The sequence below is a fragment of the Schistocerca nitens genome, chromosome 11 (genome assembly GCF_023898315.1).
Source record: "Schistocerca nitens isolate TAMUIC-IGC-003100 chromosome 11, iqSchNite1.1, whole genome shotgun sequence".
NCBI classification, from domain to species: domain Eukaryota; kingdom Metazoa; phylum Arthropoda; class Insecta; order Orthoptera; family Acrididae; genus Schistocerca; species Schistocerca nitens.
The window spans coordinates 161,196,676-161,222,690 of record NC_064624.1 but is presented as its reverse complement, the minus strand read 5'-3'; the positions used below and the strand labels follow the sequence as shown (position 1 = coordinate 161,222,690).

The 26,015-nt window shown below is 42.6% G+C and overlaps 1 protein-coding gene across 1 annotated transcript in view; it reads left to right on the top strand.

Moving 5' to 3' along the window:
* LOC126212741 (high affinity cGMP-specific 3',5'-cyclic phosphodiesterase 9A-like) overlaps positions 1-26,015 on the top strand; it is a gene marked incomplete at its 3' end in the record, with an annotated part of 260,309 nt that overhangs the window by 129,270 nt on the left and 105,024 nt on the right. Inside the window, exons 7-9 of the mRNA XM_049940150.1 lie at positions 12,665-12,787; positions 16,666-16,929; positions 25,713-25,802. Coding sequence (XP_049796107.1) covers positions 12,665-12,787; positions 16,666-16,929; positions 25,713-25,802 — 477 coding nt within the window. The remainder of the gene's footprint in view (positions 1-12,664; positions 12,788-16,665; positions 16,930-25,712; positions 25,803-26,015) is intronic.

Sequence of the window (26,015 nt, the reverse complement as noted above, 5' to 3'; positions counted from 1 at the left end):
TCCTTCTTTACCAAGTAGACGGTAGGTTGAACCACAATAAAGTCTGGAGTGGCGACATGTAGAAACTCTATCACCAGTAACCTTTCTTATACTAGTTATAAGCTGGTGGAGAAAAATTCGGTAGCTGACGTCTCTTTGTGTGTAGTCAACAACGATATGTGTGGGGCTCTATTCCCAGTGAGCGCTGAACTCTTCGTCATATTACTTCAGTTCGTCGTGTCATTTAATGTTCATACATATTCTCAACTAGCTGCTCGTGAATAACTTTAATTATTAATGTCATTTTGTGTTAAATAGTTCAAATGGTTCAAATGGCTCTGAGCACTATGGGACTTAACTTCTAAGGTCATCAGTCCCCTAGAACTTAGAACTACTTAAACCTAACTAACCTAAGGACATCACTCACATCCATGCCCGAGGCAGGATTCGAACCTGCGACCGTAGCGGTCACGCGGTTCCAGACTGAAGCGCCTAGAACCGCACGGCCACACCGGCCGGCCCCCACCATCTGGTATCAATGCATTACCCTATCATCCATTATATATAATCATTTTCATAGTACACTTGATATTATAGATGAGTAGGACACAAGACAGGACATAGATAATGTCCGTTTGACGTCAACAGTGTGTAACATTTTACTTTTTTTGAATAGGACAATGTTCCTCTCCAATAATTTTTAGATTAGTTACAATAAGCTTACGCTGCAAGAGAATTCGCTTGCATTTTTCAATATGTGGTCTGTTGTCGGTTTGAAGGCCTTCCATAACATCGGCAACGTAGTGCAACTCCACCGAGGGCTGTCTGGAGTAGGGTGGAGATAGCAATGTGAAAGTTGCGAGCTGTCGAAGACGATCTTCATATTCCTAATGCGATTAGGACATCGTATACTCTTGACGACGTTTAGCACCTGTGCAGTCAGTCACCCAATTTCAGAATTCGAGTAATCCTGCTAAATTCCCAAAATATTGTCTTTTTATATTGATGAGTAATATGGATAGTCGTCACGTTCATGTGCCGTCTACAACGCAAATTTAATGTTACTATCCTAGGAACTAACCTGCAATACGTTTTGTATTTCATAATCGGAACTATCTGCATTAACCGTCATCAGAGCAATGTCAGGGAACAGAATGCAGCAGTGCCTTGCTACCTACTTGAGGACCTGCTTGAGTCGTGTACTAAGGAAAGGGTAGTTGCTGGTTCACATTATATTACACTAGCGAGAAGTACCGACTTTTCCTTTTCTCTGCAAACATCCAGAACTAAATTCAGTAACTAAATGCTAAGAATATATTTGCATTGTGCCAACTCAAAGATCAATAGATATGGATATAGATATAGGTACAGATTTTTATATTTAATGCCATTCTCGTTCTGCGTTGGAATAAACATCATTCATTATTTGCTTGTTCTTGTTACGATTGTTATTGTCATTCTCTCACTCGCAAGAGTTTTCGCATTCCTATTTGGTATCGATGCACATGAAGAGTGGCTATGAAAGAAGGGAATACTGAATGTTACGTCATGGAGAATACACTCATTTACTTCGGCTCCTCGTGATCTACGCTACAGGAGAAGTGAGATACATAAAGTTGACAGTGTGAGGACAGACCTGGTAGCACAACTGTGCAACTACACAGTGTTACCAGATAAAATGGTGCTGCGGAATCGAAAGTGTAGTACGGACTTTGCCACAGTAGCAGACAGCTGGTAATTTAGGACCATGACCGTGGATTACACTTTGGTCAGTGCTGGTTAGAGTGCTGCAACTGTAAATGGAAGGCTTTGTTTGATAGTCTTATGCTGATGCTGTCTGAATAAATTATGCCATTGGATACAAAGCGGTTTAGTTTTGAGACCGAACCCACGAGGGGGGAAGGCACAGTGGTCTGCTTCAGGAATTCCAAGCAATAAAACACAAAAAACAACCCAGGAAAGGAGACATGCATTTGGAATCTGTTCATCGTTACGGGGTCAAACAAGAGGGTAACATTACTGAAACAATGATCGGGCTACTTAGTATATAATAGAGCATACAGATTTCAAGGAGGAAACGTATGAAGACGCAGACTTCCTCGTTATCAATATGTGCGGCATATCTTTCGTGTTAACGAAAGTAAATTCCCGCTTTACCTCTTCTTACGTGTCAAATGAAATGAATGCCATGAGGAATAGAATATTTGTTGACTGCGTCTCTTCTTGCTTCCATCCTTACCAACATATTTCTTCATTCTCGTGGTAATCATGACATTCTATGTGTATGCTGCAAAAGATTGCAAGTGGACAAATTCGACATCGAGGTGCAAAGCGTTATATTCAATTCGAATAAGCTTACGGTGTATTTTTACTTCGTTTGTATTTTTAGATGATTATGAACGTTACGGAAAATTATCTCACATGCTTTATGTTGAATGAGAAACATTGAATGATCCGTTTTGCTTTCCCTACGTTGAAATGATATAATGTCGGCGTCAACAGCCTTCTTCCACGCCGGAAGCTGAAACTTGTATCATTCTGGATTAATGATAATTGAATGTCTCATATGTATACTTAGCCCACAAGGCGACGTCAGAAACCATCAGGGGAGAACGCCGCATAAAAACCAAACGTGCGCGCGAGTCTCCACTCTGAAGAACCGTATCGGAGAATCACGGCAAGCATTTCGCTGAAGAGCTGCCTCGTCAGAGAGCCTAGAAATGGCAGCGTCGTAGCAAGTATTTGTCAACACTCTGATAGTGCATTTACTTCCGGGTGTAGGTCGGCGTTACCTCGCTAAATTCACTTGACATTCGGTTTCCACATCGAAGACTCGTACGATATAATCCACTGCAAGATGACACAATTAGAAAGTATATTTAATTTCTGGACTCCAAGAACGGCGTTCTTCACATAAGTAACACCTGTTTGTGTGTGCATTCGGGAGGACGACGGTGCAATCCCGCGCCCGGCTATCCTGATTTAGGTTTTCAATGATTTCCCTAAATCGCATCAGGCAAATGCCGGGATGGTTCCCTAGGAAGGGCACGGCCGATTTCCTTCCCCATCCTTCCCTAATCCGAGCTTGTGCTCCGTCTCTAATGACATCGTTGTCGACGGGACGTTAAAACAGTAATCTCCACCTCCTCTGTTCGTGTGTTTAAGGTTGCGTTTTGAGGCTCAGGCAACATGGCAATGACTATATTCCGCCTCTGGCCGCCAGTGTGTCGTTAGCTCAGAGGTTCCCTTGTGCGTTGCAGTGCTTGTACTATAAGACATAGCAGTTCGAATCACGGTAGAAGCCGCTGACTACAACCTTTTATTTTCCATTTTAATTAATGGAGTTGCAAACTGCTAGTAAAAATTTCTTATGCGAAATCTGAAGAATGCCTTTAAACATCAATCTTCGTCCGATTTCGACTTAGTAAATTAATATCATGGATTTCTGCTTTGCAAATTCCAAGGTGCTTCACTGTAAAATAGACCCTGAAAAGATTCAAACCGACTGTCAACGATATAAATTTGAGCTTTGTTCGTCATATAGGTCTAACATGTCAGAAGGTTGTTTATGAAGTGCACATGTTCATTAATATAGTTCCCTTCTTCTAAATTTTTGCAATAGCATTTAACTGTAGACGTTTTCTAACACCGGCGTTAGCAATTCCTTTCCGTTCTCTGAAACCTTCAAAACGACAAATTTTTCTGGTTTAAATCTGATGACCTTAACTATCACTTCCGATCAACAATAAATACTTCATGAACCCATACATGGAACTCCAAATGTGCAGTGTTCCTGCACTGCTACAGAGCATGCATTGCAAGGTATTCACACAGTTTATCGCATAGACTTACCATAAGGAATGAAACAAGAACTGTAATACACTTTACACCACAGACGCTCACTCTGGCTTGACGAAAACATCCAAACATTGACCAAAAGTTGCACAAATAATTGAGTTTGAAAGGAAAAGAAACGAGGTATGAAGCATTTATAAATTCATCGAATGTAGTGAGGTGGTTTAATTTCGTCCCAGTCTATAAAATTAATTTCGGGCCATACTCAGCTCTTGCCGATTAATGTAATATAATACCCGCCTACTAATCAGGGCGTCAGTCTCCGTTGCTTTTGAGCGTGAATGGAAATTGTAGAAATTTTCTGTGGAGCAACATTTAATAATAAAGCGTTTTAAATCATCAAAAGCGATGAGCGGTAGCAGGCGCTTTCGATAAAGAACGGGGGAGTGCAGCGCCGCTGCTGTCGCCACGGCCGCTGCCAGTAGCCAGCAAATGGATCCCGGAGCTTGCCGCATACGGCGTCCAGAGGAGGACAGTCTGCAGGAAATCTGCCGCAAAATCGTTACTGGATAAAATTTTGATATCGGTGTGTCACAAAGCGAAATAGATTGAATCTGCGCTACCATTACATTCACGTCTTCAGCATTCAGACAGAAGAGGCTATAAAAATATTTTACGCCAGCTGCTCTCGATCCACTGACATTATGAACAGAAACAACGCACGCTACCGCTAGACCACAGGCGTAATCAGCCTAGAGTTTCTCTATCATGGGACAAGTTTTCCTCCAGGAAGTGCCGCAGTCTACAGTGTTGCCAGATTGTGCAGATAACCGGACTTAGAGAATTAGCGAGTTGGCCAGTTTTTTTGTCCCATGTCGCGATCGGCGCGGACTTAGCCCCTGAAGCGGCCGGCCGCCGGTCAAGTTTTATGTCAAAGAGTGTACTTCCAACATGATGGATGTCCGGCACATAGCTCGCGTGCTGTTGAAGCGGTATTGAATAGCATATTTCATGACAGGTGGATTGGTCGTCGAAGCACCATACCGTGGCCCGCACGTTCACCGGATCTGATGTCCCCGGATTTATTTCTGTGGGGAAAGTTGAAGCATATTTGCTGTCGTGATCCACCGACATAGCCGGCCGGTGTGGACGTGCGGTTCTAGGCGCCTCAATCTGGAACCGCGTGACCGCTACGGTCGCAGGTTCGAATCCTGCCTCGGGCATGGCTGTGTGTGATGTCCTTAGGTTAGTTAGGTTTAACTAGTTCTAAGTTCTAGCGGACTGATGACCACAGATGTTAAGTCCCATAGTGCTCAGAGCCATTTTAACCATTTTTTTCCCACCGAAATCGCCCGACAACATGCTTCAGGGCATTTTCAATGCATGTGCGAACATTAGGGAAGGCGAACTACTCGCTGTTGAGAGGAATGTCGTTACACGTATTGCCAAATGCATTGAGGTTGACGGACATAATTTTGAGCATTTATTGGTTCAAATGGTTCAAATGGCTCTGAGCACTATGGGACTCAACTGCTGAGGTCGTTAGTCCCCTAGAACTTAGAAGTAGTTAAACCTAACTAACCTATGGACATCACAAACATCCATGCCCGAGGCAGGATTCGAACCTGCGACCGTAGCGGTCTTGCGGTTCCAGACTGCAGCGCCTTTAACCGCACGGCCACTTCGGCCGGCAGCATTTATTGCATTAATGTGCTACTTACAAGTAACCACGCTGTAACAGCAAACGTTCTCAGAAATGATAAGTTCACAAAGCTACATGTATCACATTGGAACAACCGAAATAAAAATCTTCAAACATACCTACGTTCTATATTTTAATTTAAAAAAAACCTACCTGTTACCAACCGTTCGTCTAAAATTGTGAGCCATATGTTAGTGACTATTACAGCGCCATCTATCACAAAGAGAAAAAAGTGGTCCAAGTAAAACATTCATATTTCTTTACGTACCACACGAATATGTAATAAAAACGGGGGTTCCTATTTTAAAAAACGCAGTTATCCGTTGGACCTATGGCAGCGCCATGTAGCGGGACAACTGTAGCGCCATCTGGTTTCCCCCTTCTAGCTAGGCGAGTTTCATTCTTTGTAGTTTTCTCGTTTGACGCTCATTTCTTGATATATATATACGAGGTGTGGCTAGAAAAAAACCGGACTAGTACTGGTGAAACAATAAAACGAATGCAATAAGGCTGAAAGTCGCGTGGCCTGTCACGTGACTCTCGCTCCGCCTACTGCTCGAGTTTCATCTGCCTGCTGCACTCAGTCTGCCCGTGGCGTCTGTTTTAAGTAGTTGACGTTTTGTCTGTGCGTCGGAAAATGTTGAGTGTACAGAGAGAACAGCGTGTTAACATCAAATTTTGTTTCAAACTAGGAAAATCTGCAAGTGAAACGTTTGTAATGTTACAACAAGTGTACGGCGATGATTGTTTATCGCGAACACAAGTGTTTGAGTGGTTTAAACGATTTAAAGATGGCCGCGAAGACACCAGTGACGACACTCGCACTGGCAGACCATTGTCAGCAAAAACTGATGCAAACATTGAAAAAAATCGGTAAAATTGTTCGACACTTTCCTTGTCAACTCCTGTTAACTCAGACACTGCTCTGATTGTTAAACAGCGATCTTGTCGAACAAGTTTACCGATTTTTTCAATGTTTGCATCAGTTTTTGCTGACAATGGTCTGCCAGTGCGAGTGTCATCACTGGTGTCTTCGCGGCCATCTTTAAATCGTTTAAACCACTCAAACACTTGTGTTCGCGATAAACAATCATCGCCGTACACTTGTTGTAACATTACAAACGTTTCAGTTGCAGATTTTCCTAGTTTGAAACAAAATTTGATGTTAACACGCTGTTCTTTCTGTACACTCAACATTTTCCGACGCACAGACAAAACGTCAACGACTTAAAACAGACGCCACGGGCAGACTGAGTGCAGGAGGCAGATGAAACTCGAGCAGTAGGCGGAGCGAGAGTCACGTGACAGGCCACGCGACTTTCAGCCTTATTGCATTCGTTTTATTGTTTCACCAGTACTAGTCCGGTTTTTTTCTAGCCACACCTCGTATATATATATATATATATATATATATATATATATATATATATATATATATGTGTGTGTGTGTGTGTGTGTGTGAGATGTGCGCGCGCGCGCGCGCGTGTGTGGAGTGGAGTGTAATGTTTGTGCTGTATGATGTTGATGTATTCCTGGATATAGGAAAAGCCTATGATAGTGTTATAACAGATAAGCTCTGGGAATGCCTGAGGTGAAAGAATGTGTCTGAAGGAGTAATAACAAAAATTCAGATGTTGTACAAAGACTGTACTAGCTGTGTACATATTGGGGAAGGACGATCATCATGGTTTGAGACCAAGAGTGGAGTTCAGCAAGGAAGTGCACTGTCCCCACTACTATTCACCACTGTTATGAATACTATAATGAATAACGTCTAGGAGAAGTCAGGTGAACTGAATGCATTTGCCCTTGCTGATGACGTCAATATGGGGTGAAACTGAAGAGGTACTACAGATCAGACTCGATGAATGGAAATCTCAGTTCCAGAAATATAACCTCAACATCAGCAAGACAGTGGTGATGGCAGTCAACAGAGATGGGCAACCAGCAAGTGTAAAACTAGGAGTGTGTGGACAGTATTCCTCACCTTGGAAGTCTAATCTCCACTGATAATTTGATTGGAAATGAAATCACCAACAGAGTGCAAAAAGGATCTGAATTCTACCAACAAGTAAGATCACTTTTATGGGATGACATGATTCCAAAACAGGCCGCACATGGTGTTTAATAGTTTTCATACCGATATTGACCTATGGCATTGAAAAGAATACCCTCACAAAAAGAGAATCATCAAGGCTGCAAGCATCAGAGAAGAAATTTCTTAGGTCCACCAACCAGAAGACCTAGATGGACAGGTTAAGGAATGAGGAGGTGAGGAAAGAAGTCAGAATCAAGACATCCCTATTAGACCGAATTGGCGCATCTAGACTTTGATGGTATGGGCATGCGATGGGAATGGAGCCAACAGCCAAAATAAATTTGGAAAGACAGATGCATGGGAAAAGACCTCAAGGAAGACCTCAAACCTGATCATTAAGGCTGGTCTAGTGACCAGAGGATGGACAGTGGATGAGGTTCTGCATGAACAGGTGTACTTGGACAGGACGAAGTGGAAGAGGCTCATTACCAGTACCTGAGAAACTGGAACTGTTATGATGATGATGATGATGATGATGAGGATGTTGAGGGAAGGGAGAGGGTGAAACCTGATGCCAGCACACAGCCTATTCCTCGGTAATATCACCAAGGGAGCTGCTATGCTTAACCTAATGTCACCATCAAAGGGCAGATCACCATTAACAGTGTCACATACCCTCAGTTCATGAGACACTGTGGAGAGATTTGGTATTTAAACTAGGACATTGACGCAAAGTCTACAATCAGCAATTTTGCATCGCCACCTCTCCTGCCCATGCCAGCCAAATATTGGCAGTGAAAATTTTTTCCAATACTAGAATTAGAACCAGCTTACCCCTGAGTCAAAAACCACTGCACAAGTGTGCATTAGCGGCCTTGGTCACAGAGTCGGTTATGTCAAAACCTGTTCTGAAATTTGTTATACAGAAAGAATAGCAAAAAAGGATAACAGTGTCAAAATATTAGCTACTGAGAAACACTACGGGTTTTAGATTGGTGCATAAGTTCGTAGCTTTTTCCCATAACATAAACACAACGGATACAGATAACAGAGACTTAAGTCATCGGTATATTCTGCTCTGTCTGAAGAGGCCTGAGAAGACCCAATGGTACTGTCAGACTGCCGTGTCATCCTCAGTTGATAGGCATCACTGAATGCAGGTATGGAGAGGCATGTGGTCAGCAACCGCTCTCCTGACTGTTGTCAGTTTTCATGACCAGTGGCGCTACTCTTCATGACTGGAGCCAAATAGCTCCTCAATTAGCCTCAGAAGGACTCAGTGCAGCCCAATCGTCAACAGTAATCGGCAGCCTCGATGGTCACCCATCCAAATGCTAGCCAAGCCCGACAGCAGTTAACTTCGGTGATCTGATGCGAACCAGTACTACCACTGCACCAGGACCATTGCCAATAATATATTATCCTCTGCTAATCACAGCAGTCTACCAACAATGGAGTAAGGTGCATGATAGCTTCCTGAGGAAATGGACCACCCAGGAAGCTATGATGCACCTTCAATGCTTTAAGCTCACTACCCTTTATGTAATGTGGTTTTCTCACGATGTATGTTTGCCACTACATCGGCCCTTATGTAATTTTGTCTGGCTATAAAACTTTAGTTCCCTGTGAATGTGTATTAACTGGGTTGTGTACCAGTGTTCGTAATTCTCTGTCTTGACAAGAGCCATTATTGTCAATTTTAAAGTTCTGACATATATACCGTTTGTGGGCTTCACTAATATAGTAATGTAATTTTTATATTTTGGCTGTATATGCCACTGGGCGTAACTCTCTCGGCGTAAGCGCCACCTGCCTTTTTGATGTATAACTACATTAATTGTACCAAGGCTCCCATACTGTTATAACGGGAGTGTTAAACGCCTTCCTTCTTTTTATTGTTACTTTATCTAAGAACGTTATTAATACTGATAATTTACACATTGCCTTTGTACGCCAATTGGCACATGGTTCGCGCCACGAGCGCCACCTGTCCTGGTCTCAGAGTAACTACGCTCGCCGATTACACTCAGTCGGTTGTGAGCTCTGCAAGATCCATGTACTAATTTATATTTACGTGACAAACCCTAATTCTAGGGCTATATTTCATTTTGACAAATGGATCTACGCCGACATTTGTAAAAACGGCGATGGTACATTAGTCCTTACTAATGTAAAATTTTAAGTACCGGTCGTCATTCTCATATTTCTGTAATGCAAGAGTTCTCTAATTTGTGTTAAAATTTATTCTTGACTTAAGTTTCATACTTTTCTAATGTAATCTATGATGTTCATTGTCCTTAGGCCACCTTCTGAAGAAGACGAATTTATATTTGTCGAAACCTAGGTAAAGAATTTCTTTATCCATTGCAACTGGTCGGCTGTTTATAATTTTATTGCGTGAAACCGTTGCTGTTGTGCAGCTATGTTTAAAATACTGAGCTTCCTAGTGAGGGAAAAATTAGTAATTTTAACATTTTAAAGATATTTACGTGCTTAAAACGTTCGAAAGCCAAGATCGCATAAACCGGTTCGACGGACTTTTGTGTCATCTTCAGGTCTGTAACATAGAGCATGTACATGAAAATAGTCTCATAACCTGAGTTAAGACGTAATATTTGAGATAAAAGTTTTAGTTTATCATTACAGAAACGAAAACGGAACTGTACATTTACATACCTTAAAGAGTCTTTTCATTGTGGAACGTGTTTAAGTTGAACCTCCTGGGATGAGGCCCAACTTAAAATAAACATATTTCATAACAAAAAGATTTTTAAGGTATGTAAATGCACAGTTCCACTTCCATTTCTTGTAACTACTACTTTTAACCTCAAATATTACGTCTTAACTCAGGTTAAGAAACATATTTCCATGTACATGCACTTTGTTACAGACGTGAAGATAACAGCAAAGTCTGTCGAAACCGATTGTTTTGAATAAAGAAATATTTATTCAATGTTGACTTTTGAATGTTTTTAGCAAGTAAAGCAGACCACTCTTTTTTTGTTCTCAAAATGAGAAAATTCAATTACATATTTGCACTGCGCTGTACGAGCTAAAATTTTGACAGTGCATTTCTTGTGGTGCATTCTTCCTGTACGAAAATCTTAAGTTTAGCTTTCGGCATGTCATGTTGGACAATTCCCTTCTCAGCCCCCTATATCACTCCATCAAACTATGCATGGCTCGCGCCGTCTCCCCCCACAATCTACTACAGTTGATGTTTTCCAGTAGAGCACCGACTAAATAACCAATTCACCAAGGTAAGGTAAATTAGAACCTTGTATAGTGGCCGTAGTGGGAAGTTTCACACCATTAATACCTTGACGGAGTACTATCAAACTGTTACTCCAGTATCGCCATGCTTGTGGGATGTGTTCATTAAAATTTCATTCTTATGCAAGCTTATTTTCAGTGCACAAAAAATTCAGTGAATTTGTTGAAGAATGATTGGCGTGCATGATCGTTGTTGGGCCTGTCTAACATTGCAGGAACTTATCAGGTGTAGATGGCAACACAGCATGCTCGAGGGATGTGCACATTCAGTTTATCTCTGTCATACATGTGGTGTCTATTTTCTCGGACATTTCCGAAAGAACAGACCCCACTTTGATGCTGCAGCCACTATGAACCAAGACACAAAGAAACTAAAGAAAGTAGTTGACAGTGGACCTTGATTTATATCAATGGGGCAAGTTGAAAATTTGTGTTGGACCGGGATTCGACCCTGAGTCACCTGCTTAACAGTCAGATGCGCCGACCATTACAGCATCTGGACATGGTGGTTACCAAAACCACATGGACTGCCCTATTGGTGACGATGGGAATCAGCGAAATGATGGGAGCAATGACGCTAGTGAGCAGGAGGACTGCATCAGTGGTGTGTGGTTTAAATTGAGTATCTTGGTCTGATGGGAGGTGTGCTAGGGTAGTCCATGTGGTTGTGGAGACCAGAGTGTCTGGATAGTGTTGTGGTCAGCACACCTGTTTAGTAACCAGGATACCTGGGCACAAATTGACATAAATCAGTGTCCACTGGCAGCTAATTTATTTAATTCCATCGCTGGACCACATAGACAGCTGGTTGTAGTGAAATGACTGGACAACATGTGGCGACAGGATGTACCCGATGGACCCATGAAAACAGTGTGGCAAGAAGAGAAAGGAAGGATTCTCTGAGAATGACTACACCTTGGGTAGATCATAAGGTTGTTAGGCTGACTCTGAAAAATAGAGGGATGACAGCAGCTCAAAATTGGACATAGCTCACAGGCAGAGTCTCATTACAAGCCATCAGGAACACATTACTGGAAGCTGAGTTGACATCTTGGGTTGTCTTGTGTTGTGTACACCACAAGTAACAAAGACTTGCAATGTGTAGTTACAGAGTAAACTGGGTGATTGAGTGGCATTGTGTGTTTTTCAACAATGAGTCTCGCTTCTATCTCTGGTGATCATATCAACACCATATCTTTAGATCCATATTGCTCCAACTCCTTGGATCATGATATGGTGAGCAACTTGACATCACAACAGGACTCATTTAATAGTTGTTCAAGGGACGCTGAATACTCTCAGTATATGACATCCTGTTATTGCACCCTTCATGACCATGGTACAAAATTCCACATTTCAGCAGGATAATGCAAGACCCAACACTACATTTCACATCGCAGCTGCCTTGAGGACTGTATGAATCCTTGACTGACGTACGTGGTCCCCCTGATTTCTCTGCCACAGACATAATGTGCAATGCAATGAGAAGACATCTACTTCCATACCATCCACCAGCAAACAAAGTGACACATTGTATGTTTCAGGCAAAGCAGGAAATTTGGGGCTGTTAGCTTCCATGCTACAACCAATGCAATATTGTATTCATACCAGAGGGAAGGAGGTTGAGTTTGGGGTGACCCCTCAAACTGATTTTGATGCTTACCTCTAGTTCTGAATGTGTCGAAAGTTTAATCATGTAATGTCAATTATGTGATGAACATTCTCAAAATTTGGTAAATATCAAGAGTGGTGTTTCATTGTATAATACTTCCCATATATATACGATTTCGGTTCGTGTCGTGTGACAGCCTGATTTCATGTATCCAACAGTTTTAAGCAATAAGCTATTACTGATTAGCTTTTCCCGCTGTTGGCAGATGTACGCCATGATGTGGGCAGTGGACCTCCCTGCCAAGCTTGGCGACCTGGAGACGTTGGTGCTGCTGACGTCATGCATCTGCCACGACCTTGACCACCCGGGCTACAACAACATCTACCAGGTAATGTAGGAGCGGCAGCATACAAACTCTGCTCTTCACCTCAGCATGCGACTAGAGCCAGTGAATAGTAAACAACTCAACCAAACTTGTTGGTCGAGATAATGAATGTAAATTGGTGTCATTTTAGGACCAATGAGCGATGGGTTGGTGACATGGGTTTACTGATCACCATACCATGTGCCAGACCTGTCTCCAGTGCCTCACAAAGTCAGGTCACGTAACAGCGTTGATGGAGCTTCGGTCATTAGACAGGGTCGTTAAACACAGGGGCCATCTTGGTGCTATTCCAGAGGAGTAGGCTATTTGGCGGCACCAAGATTCAAACCCCACCTGCTTCTCTCTCATTTCCATTATCCTACATTTTCCACCACTTCTTTTTCCATTTCAGGCTCTCTTCTAGTCACCATGATAAACATGAATCAGGCTTCCAGTAACACAATAGCGCACCAACTGCTTTAATCAAATCGACTGAAGACATTAAACATTCCTTTGCCAGGCCAACGTGACCATTGTAACACTGGTTGACTTCAGCAAGGTTGAGTTCAGCGTATAGCTTATGAAAATAGAGTGACGGAAACGAAAAGTTTTACACTATGAACACTTTGACCAAACGATACCATACTGCTATGTCAGTAGTTACATACTTGCAGGATGCGCTGATTCTTATGCAACTTTATTTTTCAGTACAGAAAAACGTCTTTCCTTCACATGAAGAATGGGGTGAGTGCGTTTGGATATTGGATGTGTATCATGTTACTGAACTTTTGAGGTGGCGATAGCAACACAACATGTCCATCATCAACAAACCTAATGTCACTGTGACAGCGTTGTGGCACAGTGTTCATGGTCTAACACTCTTCAGAACTGTCTTCATGTGTCATGCAATGGTTCATGTTTCTCACAGAAAACATCGAATATGTCTTGCATTAATTGACAGTTCCGTCGGTTCTTGGTAGAATATTTGATACAGTTCGAATAAAAGGAAGCACGTATCACTAATGTAATGTTCCACAAGAATAATTTACAAACTGGCTTTCGGCTAGCATGCCATCGAGGCATAGAAAGATAAATCTGTGTTGCTGCGAAATTTTTATGGGATTCAAAGTTTTAAGCTAGGTGCATCTAGAGAGAACATGAGTTGGTTTTCAAACATGATACTTGTTGTTTCATTTGGGACTAAAGCAAGAGAGATTATTCCAGTAAAATGTGATGTAAAACTATTAGCTTGGATTAAATATGTGACACACTGAATACTAAACAACATGACAAGTTATAACAATTGTTCTGAGAAGAAAATTAAATTGAACAATTACAGGAAATTTTTGAAGGCTAACGATCTTGTTCAGAAATTCCCCTGGAACATGTCAGAAAAGATTACGACATATTGCTCAACTTAATTTTATTCTCGGAACGATAGTTGAAACGTTTCATGTGTAGTTCAGTAGTTCGAGGCACATATTTTACCGAAGTTTTACATCATCTTTTAGTGAAATAATCCCTCTCATTTTATCCGCAAATCAAGCATTAACAATTTTTTTAGACAACATAGTTGTATCGAGATAAACAGCGATTAATTTACTTATAGTCAATTATTCAAAACGACAGTCACAATCGCATTATTTATTTTGCCACCAATCGGTTTCAACCTGCGATGGGGTCATCTTCAGGGCAATTTACACCATTTGGTCGCTCGCTGGAGTCGTCACACTGCCTGCGCACGGTTGGTATAGTTACCAATCGTGCACAGGCAGAGTGGCGACTCCAGCGAGCGACCAAATGGTGTAAATTGCCCTGAAGATGACCCCATCGCGGGTTGAAACCGGTTGGTGGCAAAATACATAATGCGATTGTGACTGTCATTTTGAATAATTGATTACAAGCATTAACAATTGCCATTTTTGGAAACGAACTGAGATAGTCTCTAGATGCACCTTGTTTGAAAGCTTTCATCGCACAAAACTTTCGCAGCCACAGTTATTTATCTTTGTATGTGACTATAGCTTAACGGCCGAAAACCGGTTTGTAAAAATAATAAATGTTACGGAATATTACACAAGTGTTGTACGTTTTTGTCACTTATAACCCGTGTGTCTCCTTAAGTTATAGAAATTCCATGATAATGGAGATAAGATTCACTGAAATGGATAGACAGTGTTTATTATTTTCAACTGATATTCATACCAATCACAGGCAGCCCAAACTTGATATGTTTCCATTTCTTACCTTATTAGAGTGTAGTATATACAGGGTGTTTCAAAAATGACCGGTATATTTGAAACGGCAATAAAAACTAAACGAGCAGTGATAGAAATACACCGTTTGTTGCAATATGCTTGGGACAACAGTACATTTTCAGGCAGACAAACTTTCGAAATTACAGTAGTTACAATTTTCAACAACAGATGGCGCTGCGGTCTGGGAAACTCTATAGTACGATATTTTCCACATATCCACCATGCGTAGCAATAATATGGCGTAGTCTCTGAATGAAATTACCCGAAACCTTTGACAACGTGTCTGGCGGAATGGCTTCACATGCAGATGAGATGTACTGCTTCAGCTGTTCAATTGTTTCTGGATTCTGGCGGTACACCTGGTCTTTCAAGTGTCCCCACAGAAAGAAGTCACAGGGGTTCATGTCTGGCGAATAGGGAGGCCAATCCACGCCGCCTCCTGTATGTTTCGGATAGCCCAAAGCAATCACACGATCATCGAAATACTCATTCAGGAAATTAAAGACGTCGGCCGTGCGATGTGGCCGGGCACCATCTTGCATAAACCACGAGGTGTTCGCAGTGTCGTCTAAGGCAGTTTGTACCGCCACAAATTCACGAAGAATGTCCAGATAGCGTGATGCAGTAATCGTTTCGGATCTGAAAAATGGGCCAATGATTCCTTTGGAAGACGTGGCGGCCCAGACCAGTACTTTTTGAGGATGCAGGTACGATGGGACTGCAACATGGGGCTTTTCGGTTCCCCATATGCGCCAGTTCTGTTTATTGACGAAGCCGTCCAGGTAAAAATAAGCTTCGTCAGTAAACCAAATGCTGCCCACATGCATATCGCCGTCATCAATCCTGTGCACTATATCGTTAGCGAATGTCTCTCGTGCAGCAATGGTAGCGGCGCTGAGGGGTTGCCGCGTTTGAATTTTGTACGGATAGAGGTGTAAACTCTGGCGCACGAGACGATACGTGGACGTTGGCGTCATTTGGACCGCAGCTGCAACACGGCGAACGGAAACCCGAGGCCGCTGTCGGATCACCTGCTGCACTAGCTGCGCGTTGCCCTCTGTGGTTGCCGTACGCGGTCGCCCTACCTTTCCGGCACGTTCATCCGTCACGTTCGCAGTCCGTTGAAATTTTTCAAACAGATCCTTTATTGTATCGCTTTTCGGTCCTTTGGTTACATTAAACCTCCGTTGAAAACTTCGTCTTGTTGCAACAACACTGTGTTCTAGGCGGTGGAATTCCAACACCAGAAAAATCCTCTGTTCTAAGGAATAAACCATGTTGTCTACAGCACACTTGCACGTTGTGAACAGCACACGCTTACAGCAGAAAGACGACGCACAGAATGGCGCACCCACAGACTGCGTTGTCTTCTATATCTTTCACATCAGTTGCAGCGCCATCTGTTGTTGAAAATTGTAACTACTGTAATTTCGAAAGTTTGTCCGCCTGAAGATGTACTGTTGTCCCAAGCATATTGCAACAAACGGTGTATTTCTATCGCTGCTCGTTTAGTTTTTATTGCCGTTTCAAATATACCGGTCATTTTTGAAACACCCTGTATAAGCATATGTAGGAAAGCCCACACAGAGTGGTGTAGTGTGTGTGAGTTTGTGTGTGTACATATGTGTGTGTGTCTGGCGGCAGATCAACGCCAAGACGGAGCTGGCGCTGCGCTACAACGACATCTCGCCGCTGGAGAACCACCACTGCTCGGTGGCGTTCCGGATCCTGGAGCGGCCCGACTGCAACATCCTCAGGTCGCTGGACGCGGAGGCCTACCGGAGGGCCCGCGAGGGCATCATCCGCTGCATCCTCGCCACCGACATGGCGCGCCACAATGAGATCCTCGACCAGTTCCGCGAGATCACCCCGCGCTTCGACTTCAAGGACCGCGCTCACGTCAACCTGGTGGGTGGCAAGTGATAATAATCTCTACCACTGTGGGAACAAGGCTCTGCTAAATTACAGAGATAGTGTAGGTGCTCCACGTCAGAAAAACTTGGGCTTCATACACTCAGCATAACGTGGTCTATACAGGGTGCTCCACTGATCGTGACCGGGCCAAATATCTCACGAAATAAGCGTCAAACGAAAAAACAACAAAGCACGAAACTTGTCTAACATGAAGGGGGAAACCAGATGGCCCGCTACATGGCGCTGCCATAGGTCAAACGGATATCAACTGCGTTTTTTAAAATAGGAACCCCCATTTTTTATTACATATTCGTGTAGTACGTAAAGAAATATGAATGTTTTAGTTGGACCACTTTTTTCGCTTTGTTATAGATGGCGCTGTAATAGTCACAAACATATGGTTCACAATTTTAGACGAACAGTTGGTAACAGGTAGGTTTTTTAAATTAAAATACAGAACGTAGGTACGTTTGAACAATTTATTTCGCTTGTTCCAATGTGATACATGTACCTTTGTGAACTTATCATTTCTGAGAACGCATGCTCTTACAGCGTAATTACCTGTAAATAACACATCAATGCAATAAATGTTCAAAATAATGTCCGTCAACCTCAATGCATTTGGCAATACGTGTAACGACATTCCTCTCAGCAGCGAGTAGTTCGCCTTCCGTAATGTTCGCACATGCATTGACAATGCGCTGACGCATTTTGTCAGGCTTTGTCGGTGGATGACAATAGCAAATATCCCTCAACTTTCCCAAAGAAAGAAATCCGGGGACGTCAGATCCGGTGAACGTGCGGGCCATGGTATGGTGCTTCGACGACCAATCCACATGTCATGAAATATGCTATTCAATACCGCTTCAACCGCACGCGAGCTATGTCCAGGTCATCCATCATGTTGGAGTACATCGCCATTCTGTCATGCATTGAAACGTCTTGTAGTAACATCGGTAGAACATTACGTAGGAAATCAGCATACATTGCACCGTTTAGATTGCCATCGATAAAATGGGGGCCAATTATCCTTCCTCCCATAATGTCGCACGATACATTAACCCGCCAAGGTCGCTGATGTTCCACTTGTCGCAGCCATCGTGGATTTTCCGTTGTCCAATAGTGCATATTATGCCGGTTTACGTTACCGCTGTTGGTGAATGACGCTTCGTCGCTAAATAGGACCCGTGCAAAAAATCTGTCTTCGTCCCGTAATTTCTCTTGTGGCCCGTGGCACAACTGTAAACGACGTTCAAAGTCGTCGCCATGCAGTTCTTGGTGCATAGAAATATGGTACGGGTGCAATCGATGTTGATGTAGCATTCTCAACACCGACGCTTTTGAGATTCCCGATTCTCGCGCCGTTTGTCTGCTACTGATGTGCGGATTAGCCGCGACAGCAGCTAAAACACCTACTCGGGCATCATCATTTGTTGCGGGTCGTGGTTGACGTTTCACACGTGGCTGAAGACTTCCTGTTTCCTGAAATAACGTAACTATCCGACGAACGGTCCGGACACTTGGATGATGTCGTCCAGGATACCGAGCAGCATACATAGCACACGCCCGTTGGGCATTTTGATCACAATAGCTATACATCAACACGATATCGACCTTTTCCGCAATTGGTAAACGGTCCATTTTAACACGGGTAATGTATCGCGAAGCAAATACCGTCCGCACTAGCGGAATGTTGCGTGATACCACGTACTTATACGTTTGTGACTATTACAGCGCCATCTATCACAAAGAGAAAAAAGTGGTCCAACTAAAACATTCATACTTCTTTACGTACTACTCGAATATGCAATAAAAAATAGGGGGTTCCTATTTTAAGAAAAGGAGTTCATACCCATTTGACCTATGGCAGCGCCATTTAGAGGGCCAACCATAATCCGTCTGGTTTCCCCCTTCAAGATAGACAAGTTTCGTTTTTTGTTGTTTTTTCGTTTGACGCTTATTTCGTGAGATATTTGGCCCAGTCACTATCAGTGGACCACCCTGTATACACATGTACACTTTGAAAGTCAGTTGCAAAATGAGCGACAGAGGACACTATTTACAGTATACAAGAACTGCTCTGGCTAACTTGGATCTTATTTTATGGTGCCATCTGCAGAGGCGTTTGACTACTAGTTTCCTTGGGAACTTCTGCCTGATGATGGTATGGTTTGACTTCGAGAAGAGTGCCTATGTCATTTTGGTGCATACCAAATGCCGAGCTATGCCCAAAGTTGATACCAAAGACCTGGTAGATTATGATGATAATAGTGATCCCCATCACAACGTTGCTCATACCCACATGTATGCAAGTGATTGATAAAGGAGTAGTAGAGGGTGCTATGTGCAATGTATGGCAACTGGTTTGGACTACTTGGATCTCAATGAGTAGGGATATCTGCAGGGCGATTTGACGACAGGTTTCCTTCTGAATTTCAGGAAATTCAAACAGTGCTTTGATTTTAAGCACTGCACCAACATCAATCTGGTGGGTTCCAAATGGGGAGACACGTCTAGAGAGGAACCCGCAGACCCTGGTGGATTTTGATGACCACATAGGTGATACCTGTCATTAAGTGGTCACCGCACACATGTGAAACCTGCAAATCAGTGATAAACCGAGTGATAGGGGGTACTATGTGGTGTCACTGCCAGACACCACACTTGCTAGGTGGTAGCTTAACTCGGCCGCGGTCCATTAGTACATGTCGGACCCGCGTGTCGCTACTGTGTGATCGCAGACCGAGCGCCACCACACGGCAGGTCTCGAGAGACGTACGAGAACTCGCCCCAGTTGTACGACGACGTTGCTAGCGACTATACTGACGAAGCCTTTGCTCTCATTTGCCGAGAGACAGTTAGAATAGCCTTCAGCTAATGGCTACGACCTAGCAAGGCGCCAATTGTATCAGTGCATGTATCTTACGAGTCTCATTTGTATAGTCAAGAGAGATGTACCAAAGGAAGCATTAAAAGTTAAGTATATTCCAAAGCTACGTATTTTCTTTATAGCAGTCATAACTTATCCTGTTCCAGACTTGACGCCAGTCGGCGTGTGTGTACGCGTGCCTTTCGGCTTCCTCCTCAGTGTGGCGTGACTAGCTTGTTACGCCACAACATACTATAAGTAGTTTATGAGAATTTATCTGGGTCGTTCGAACCACGACTGGAGTTCTACTGAGGGTTTTGACAACAGGTATCTTGTTGCAGTTGCGAAAACCCAAGCTATACTTCGACTTCAAAACCAATAGAATAAGGATGAAGGATACAGAAAAAGCGCGAAAATTCATTATTATAACATGAGTGAACCTGGCTACTATAAGTTACAAAATTTCCATGTGCACAGACTGCATAGTTGTGTCTCGATTCTGCAAATGTGCTGTCTGCGATCAAAATTTTAGAACTCAACATGAGACAAAACATCGATTGCCTCACGTGTGGCTTGTCACACACCCCTCACGAGTAGCGAATTTATACAACAAACCTGCATGTACAAGGGGCGTTTGAAAAGTCTGTGCAAAAATAAAAAACTATTTACGTGTTTGGGGTAAACCTTTTTTATTTTTCGACATAGTCTCCTTTTAGACTTATACACTTCTACCAACGCTGTTCTAATTTGTTGATCCCTTCCGAATAATAGGAATTGTCCAAGTTTGCAAAATAGCTATTCGTTGCTGCAATCACCTCCTCGTTTGAATAAAATCTTTATCCCGCCAGCCATTTCTCCATACTGGCGAACAAATGGTTCAAATGGCTCTGAGCACTATGGGACTTAACATCTGAGGTCATCAGTCCCCTAGAACTTAGAACTACTCAAACCTAACTAAGGTACGAACATCACACACATGGGGGAACAAATAGTAGTCCGAGGGAGCCAAGTCTGGAGAATACGGGGTATGTGAAACGAGTTGGAATCCTATTTCCATTAATGTTTCGACCACAACTGCTGGGGTTTGTGCTGTTGCATTGTCGCGATGTAAAAATACTTTTTTGCAGTCCAATCGTTGGCGTTTTTCTTGCAGTTCGGTTTTCAAACGGTCCAATAATAATCAATAATATGCACCTGTAATAGTTTTACCCTTTTCCAGATAGTCGATGAGGATTATCCCTTGCGAATCCCAAAAGACAGTCACCATAACCTTTCCGGCCGAAGGAATGGTCTTCGCCTTTTTTGGTGTAGATTCTCCCTTGGCAACCCATTGTTTAGATTGTTCTTTGGTCTCAGGAGTATAGTAACGTATCCATGTTTCATCCACAGTGACGAAACGACGCTTAAAGTCCTACGTATTCTTCCTGAACAGCTGCAAACCATCCTTGCAATTCACACGATTCTGTTTGTGGTCAAGCGTGAGCAATCGCAGAACCCATCTGGCGGATAGCTTTCTCATGTCCAAATGTTTATACAAAATATTATGTACCCGTTCATTCGAGATATCCACAGCACTAGCAATCTCACCATATCATGGAATTTATCAATAATTTCTGGAGTCATAATCTCCACGGGGCGTCCAGAACGTTCAACATCACTTGTGCCCATATGGCCACTCCGAAATTTTTGAAACCACTTATAAACTGTTCTAATCGAAGGTGCAGAGTCACCGTAATGTTTCTAAAGCTTCTCTCTAGTCTCCTGAGGCGTTTTGCCTTTCATAGAGTAATGTTTAATCACCACACGAAATCCTTTTTCGTCTATTTTTTGACAATTACGTGACTTCCTTGATTCACACGAATGCCAAACGCAAAGAAATAGACCAATATGGCTGAAACTTGGTGTGCGTTCTTTCCAAAGATGCTACTCACTAAACATGACCTCGATATGCGCCAGTGGTGCCATCTCTCGGACTTTGCACGGACTTTTCAAACACGCCTCGTATAAGTAAGCCTTTTCCCAATGGAACAGTTAATTACTAAGTTTGCCAGTGAAAATAATCATTCGACCGAAAACTTGGGAAATTACAAATTCCATAAGAAGAGAATAACGGCTCAGGATACGTTAGTCTCTTACAGTCAGAATGTTCTGCCACGACGTACCAGAAACGCGGGGCAAAGACAGTTTTACCAATATACAAGAGTCGCTTTTAATATCTCAGTGCGCCACTGATCAATGTGACAAAGCCCAAAAGAAAGAAAGAAGCTCGCAAACTGCACTACTGACCATTACAACTGCAAGAAAAGTGCAAATAGGAAATAACGAGAGTCTACTTATTATGCTTGTATGGTATAGTAGAAGTAAAAAATGAACAAGTGTGTAGAAGATTAGGGGATATAAATAGTGATACGCAGAGATGCCTCGAGTTGAACTCAGCTTCGCTGACAGAGTCAGATATGTCATTCATTGCTGCATTATCTCTTATGACACAGTTGATTGATCATAGTGGCTGACAGTTGACGGCGAGCCAGCCTCTCGCCATCACTGACCAGATGCTTTCAGTGGGTGAGACATCTGGAGAATGTGCAGCCAAGGGCGACGGTCCAACACTCTCTCTGTGTAGATAGCTCAGGACAGCGTGGGCAAAATAAGGTCTTCCATTATCTCCTTGAAACATAACTTCACCCAGATGACAGGTCACAGCCATCGCTTTGAACTCGTTAGAAATGTGACGCCTATGCAAACCAGAGGTGATTGTGTCGTGCAGCCAATGGTAATCCATGAAACTGGGATCGGGGCGCATTTGGCAATCAGGAAGCAATAATGCCGACATGCGTTCCCCTCAGAGCCTGTGCACATCGATAAGCGATACACAGAATCAGAATGCTTCTGAAAAGGCGATGTAGTACCACTCATATGTCAAGCATTATCATTGGTTGCATCACTGTTGACATGTACCTCTATGCTGCTGCATCTAGAAACAATGCAACCAAGGTCGTTGTGCTGATAGGCTGCTGTGTTCCAAACATTATTACAGGGCTTAACAACTGGCCGGTTTTGAGCGCGAGTACTCGCGTCTGCTCAGGCACGTGCTCGCGAGCAGGTGCAAGGTCGCGGAGTAGGGAGGGAGGGGAGGGAGGGGAAATGCGCGCGCACGTTTGAATGTGATCTCGCATTCTTAGCAGATTTAACTAGCCATCTGAATGCTTTGAACATTTTACTACAAGGTAAAGATCTGCTAATTACTCATTTCATAGATCGAATACAAGCTTTTAAAATGAAATTGACATTTTGGGTGAGTCAGCTGGAAACAGGAAATGTAGCTCATTTTCCTAAATTATCATCCATGCAAGATGTTCACAAAGACTGTGAACGTTATTAAAATAGTTTAGTTACCCTTAAGGAAGAATTTGATCAACGCTTTCAAGATCCAACAGCACTAGACAGTGATTTTGATCTGTTCTCCTCTCCATATTCAGCGAATATTGAAGAGATTCGTCCTGAGCTGGAACTAGAAATTATTGACCTGAAGTGTGACAGAGAATACAGAGAGAAATTTCAGAACATGAACAACATTTTGGAATTCTACAGACACTTCCCTCAGGATAGATTTCCTCGTTTGCACAAACTGGCGGCTACAATAATATCAATGATCGGTTCCACGTATGTTTGTGAACAACTGTTCTTTGCAATGAAATGTAACAAGACGCGCCTGAGAAACGCATTGCCTGATCGAAATTTAAACTGCACACTGCGCCTAAAATGCACAAGTACAATTACTCCGAACGCAGACACAATTGTAAAGAGCAAAAAGTACAAGATAACCGAGAATCCCACACTTCAGTGACACCTTTTATTGTGTAACAGTTCACAAATTAATACGAATGCAGAGGTATGCACTAAGCTAATAAAATTATGTGGCACGTGTACATTCTCCTTTATTTGTTTCATTTGTCACAGTAATAATTCGTGAGTGATATCCCTGCAGGTGGCCGCTGTTGTGTGCCCACGTGACTCTCCCCACTCTCCGCTCTAGTGCGGTAGTGGGGGTAGCGTGCTCGCGCTGCTCCGTGCTCGCTCCTTGCTGCTCACAGCTTGCTCCGCGAGCACGTATGTTGTGAAGCCCTGCATTATTACAATGTCAATTCTGCAAAGAAGTCCACATCCAGACTCGAGATATGTGACGTTGCGGTATGATCTTGCACAGCAAAACGAACAGTATCTCTGTCCAATAGGCGCTAGCACTTGGGTCCATGGAGATCCTGCGTGGCATTGTGCATGGCCCTCTTGGTGCCATTGATTCCATATTTCCGATACTATTGTATGATCTCAACGTCATAGGCCACATCGCTATCACTGTCAAATGTTGACACATGTTGCCATACGCACCTCTTTCTCATATGAGCCGTAACACAATCGCCTCACAAACAACTGAGATTCTAATTTTATTTCCAACTGAGACACCCACTGTTTAATCTTCCCTTATGTATGGAGTATAGGTGGCATTTGCATGGTTGCATGAAGTTAATAAATAAATAAACCAAATTTAATGAAAAAGAGTGATTAAACAGTTTTATGTGCACACAGTAACAATCTCTCTGATCAGTGCTATCAGTGGCTCTGAAGATAGTGTATGGCAGGAGCTTGACTTGCACTTTGCACAATGTGTGACTTTGGCTTGTGTGCTGTAGATGGTTGCTTTATTCTAGGGAGGTCACTGAACTGAGTGAGTTGAGTGATGTATGATGGTAGTTTTTGGCCCTCTTTAAGTGTAACCTTCCGTCTCCAACTCTAGAGAATAGTTCTCTGCCTTAAGAGGTATCCAGTAAATTGTGGTCAAGTGTGAAGGCTGCTCACTCATTAGTTCTCTACTCACACTACCTAAACACTTCTCAACTGCAGTATCATTTGAAAATAATTTGGTTCGAAATTAAAATTTTGCTCAATGCATTACTTTTCTTTGTTTGTGATTTATAGCACATATAACAGGTTTTGAATAAACTAGGGAGTATAACCATGTATAATAGATATGCTAGACAGAGATTTACTAGTGTTATTTTTGTGTAATTGGAGCAGTCAATGTCGAGTTTCATACTGTCTCTTCCTTTCTTTCAACAGGTGCAAATATTCATACAGCTGTTACACTTTCTTTCCAAAATTGATGAATTGCTAAAACCGACAGATTGATTTTCCAAAGTACACCAAAGTTTTGCAGTTAAACCTAAACTGTCCAGATAAAAGATACTTTCCCCAAATTGCTCCTTTATATAATTTACCAAAGAGTAAGTTTCTATAAAAATGCTGCCTATCCCTTAGAAAACTTAATTTTCATAATGTAAATAGTTTGATCATGCTGATGAACCCCACAACACAAAGCTTTTTGTTCACAGCTTCAAAAAACATGTTAGAATAGTTGATACGATTTTCCTTCGCGAAATATGAAACACAAAATGTTCAATGAATTAATCACCAAATTTCTGTAACCAGTTCACAAAATTATGCTGTGTCTTTTTAAAAGTAATTTCATCAAGAACTCAGATTTATAAACAATAATCTTGGTCATTACATTATTAATTAATGTCTTTTAATTCACAGTTAATTTCTTTGTTGAACAGACTTGAATATAGTGCATTATTTTTAAAAAAATGTATCTGATTATCTTTCCCGTGCTCAGTTGAAACAGTTACATCAACTGTTGTGTAATGGGATGAAATGTGTTGACTACTTCTTGAGAGATATACACTACTGACTGTACTTCTCATTGTTGTGTACCATAGTACCTGTGAAACCTAGTGTCCACTGTTTGTAGGACAGTGGCGTAGAGTTTGAAAATAATGTGTGAAATTGTGTTTTCTGTACACTCGTCACTTTGCTGGGAGTGAACTGTGTGTGTCATGCGGTGTTGCAGCTGTGCATGGTGCTGATCAAGGTGGCGGACATCTCCAACGAGGCACGGCCCATGGAGGTCGCCGAGCCGTGGCTGGACCGACTGCTCCAGGTATGGATGAGATGTACAACTCTGTGCAGTGCCAGTGTTGGGTGCTCTGTTGCACCCATTTGACATAACTTCACCTGTGGGCAGAAGAAGTGGTGTTGTTCGTTGATACAGAAACTTCCCAATCGCTCACTGTTGGAGAGAGGGGAATTCCAGCTGTACACTGTTTCAGACGATTATTGATACTAGGGATTCACAAGTGTACATACTGCATGT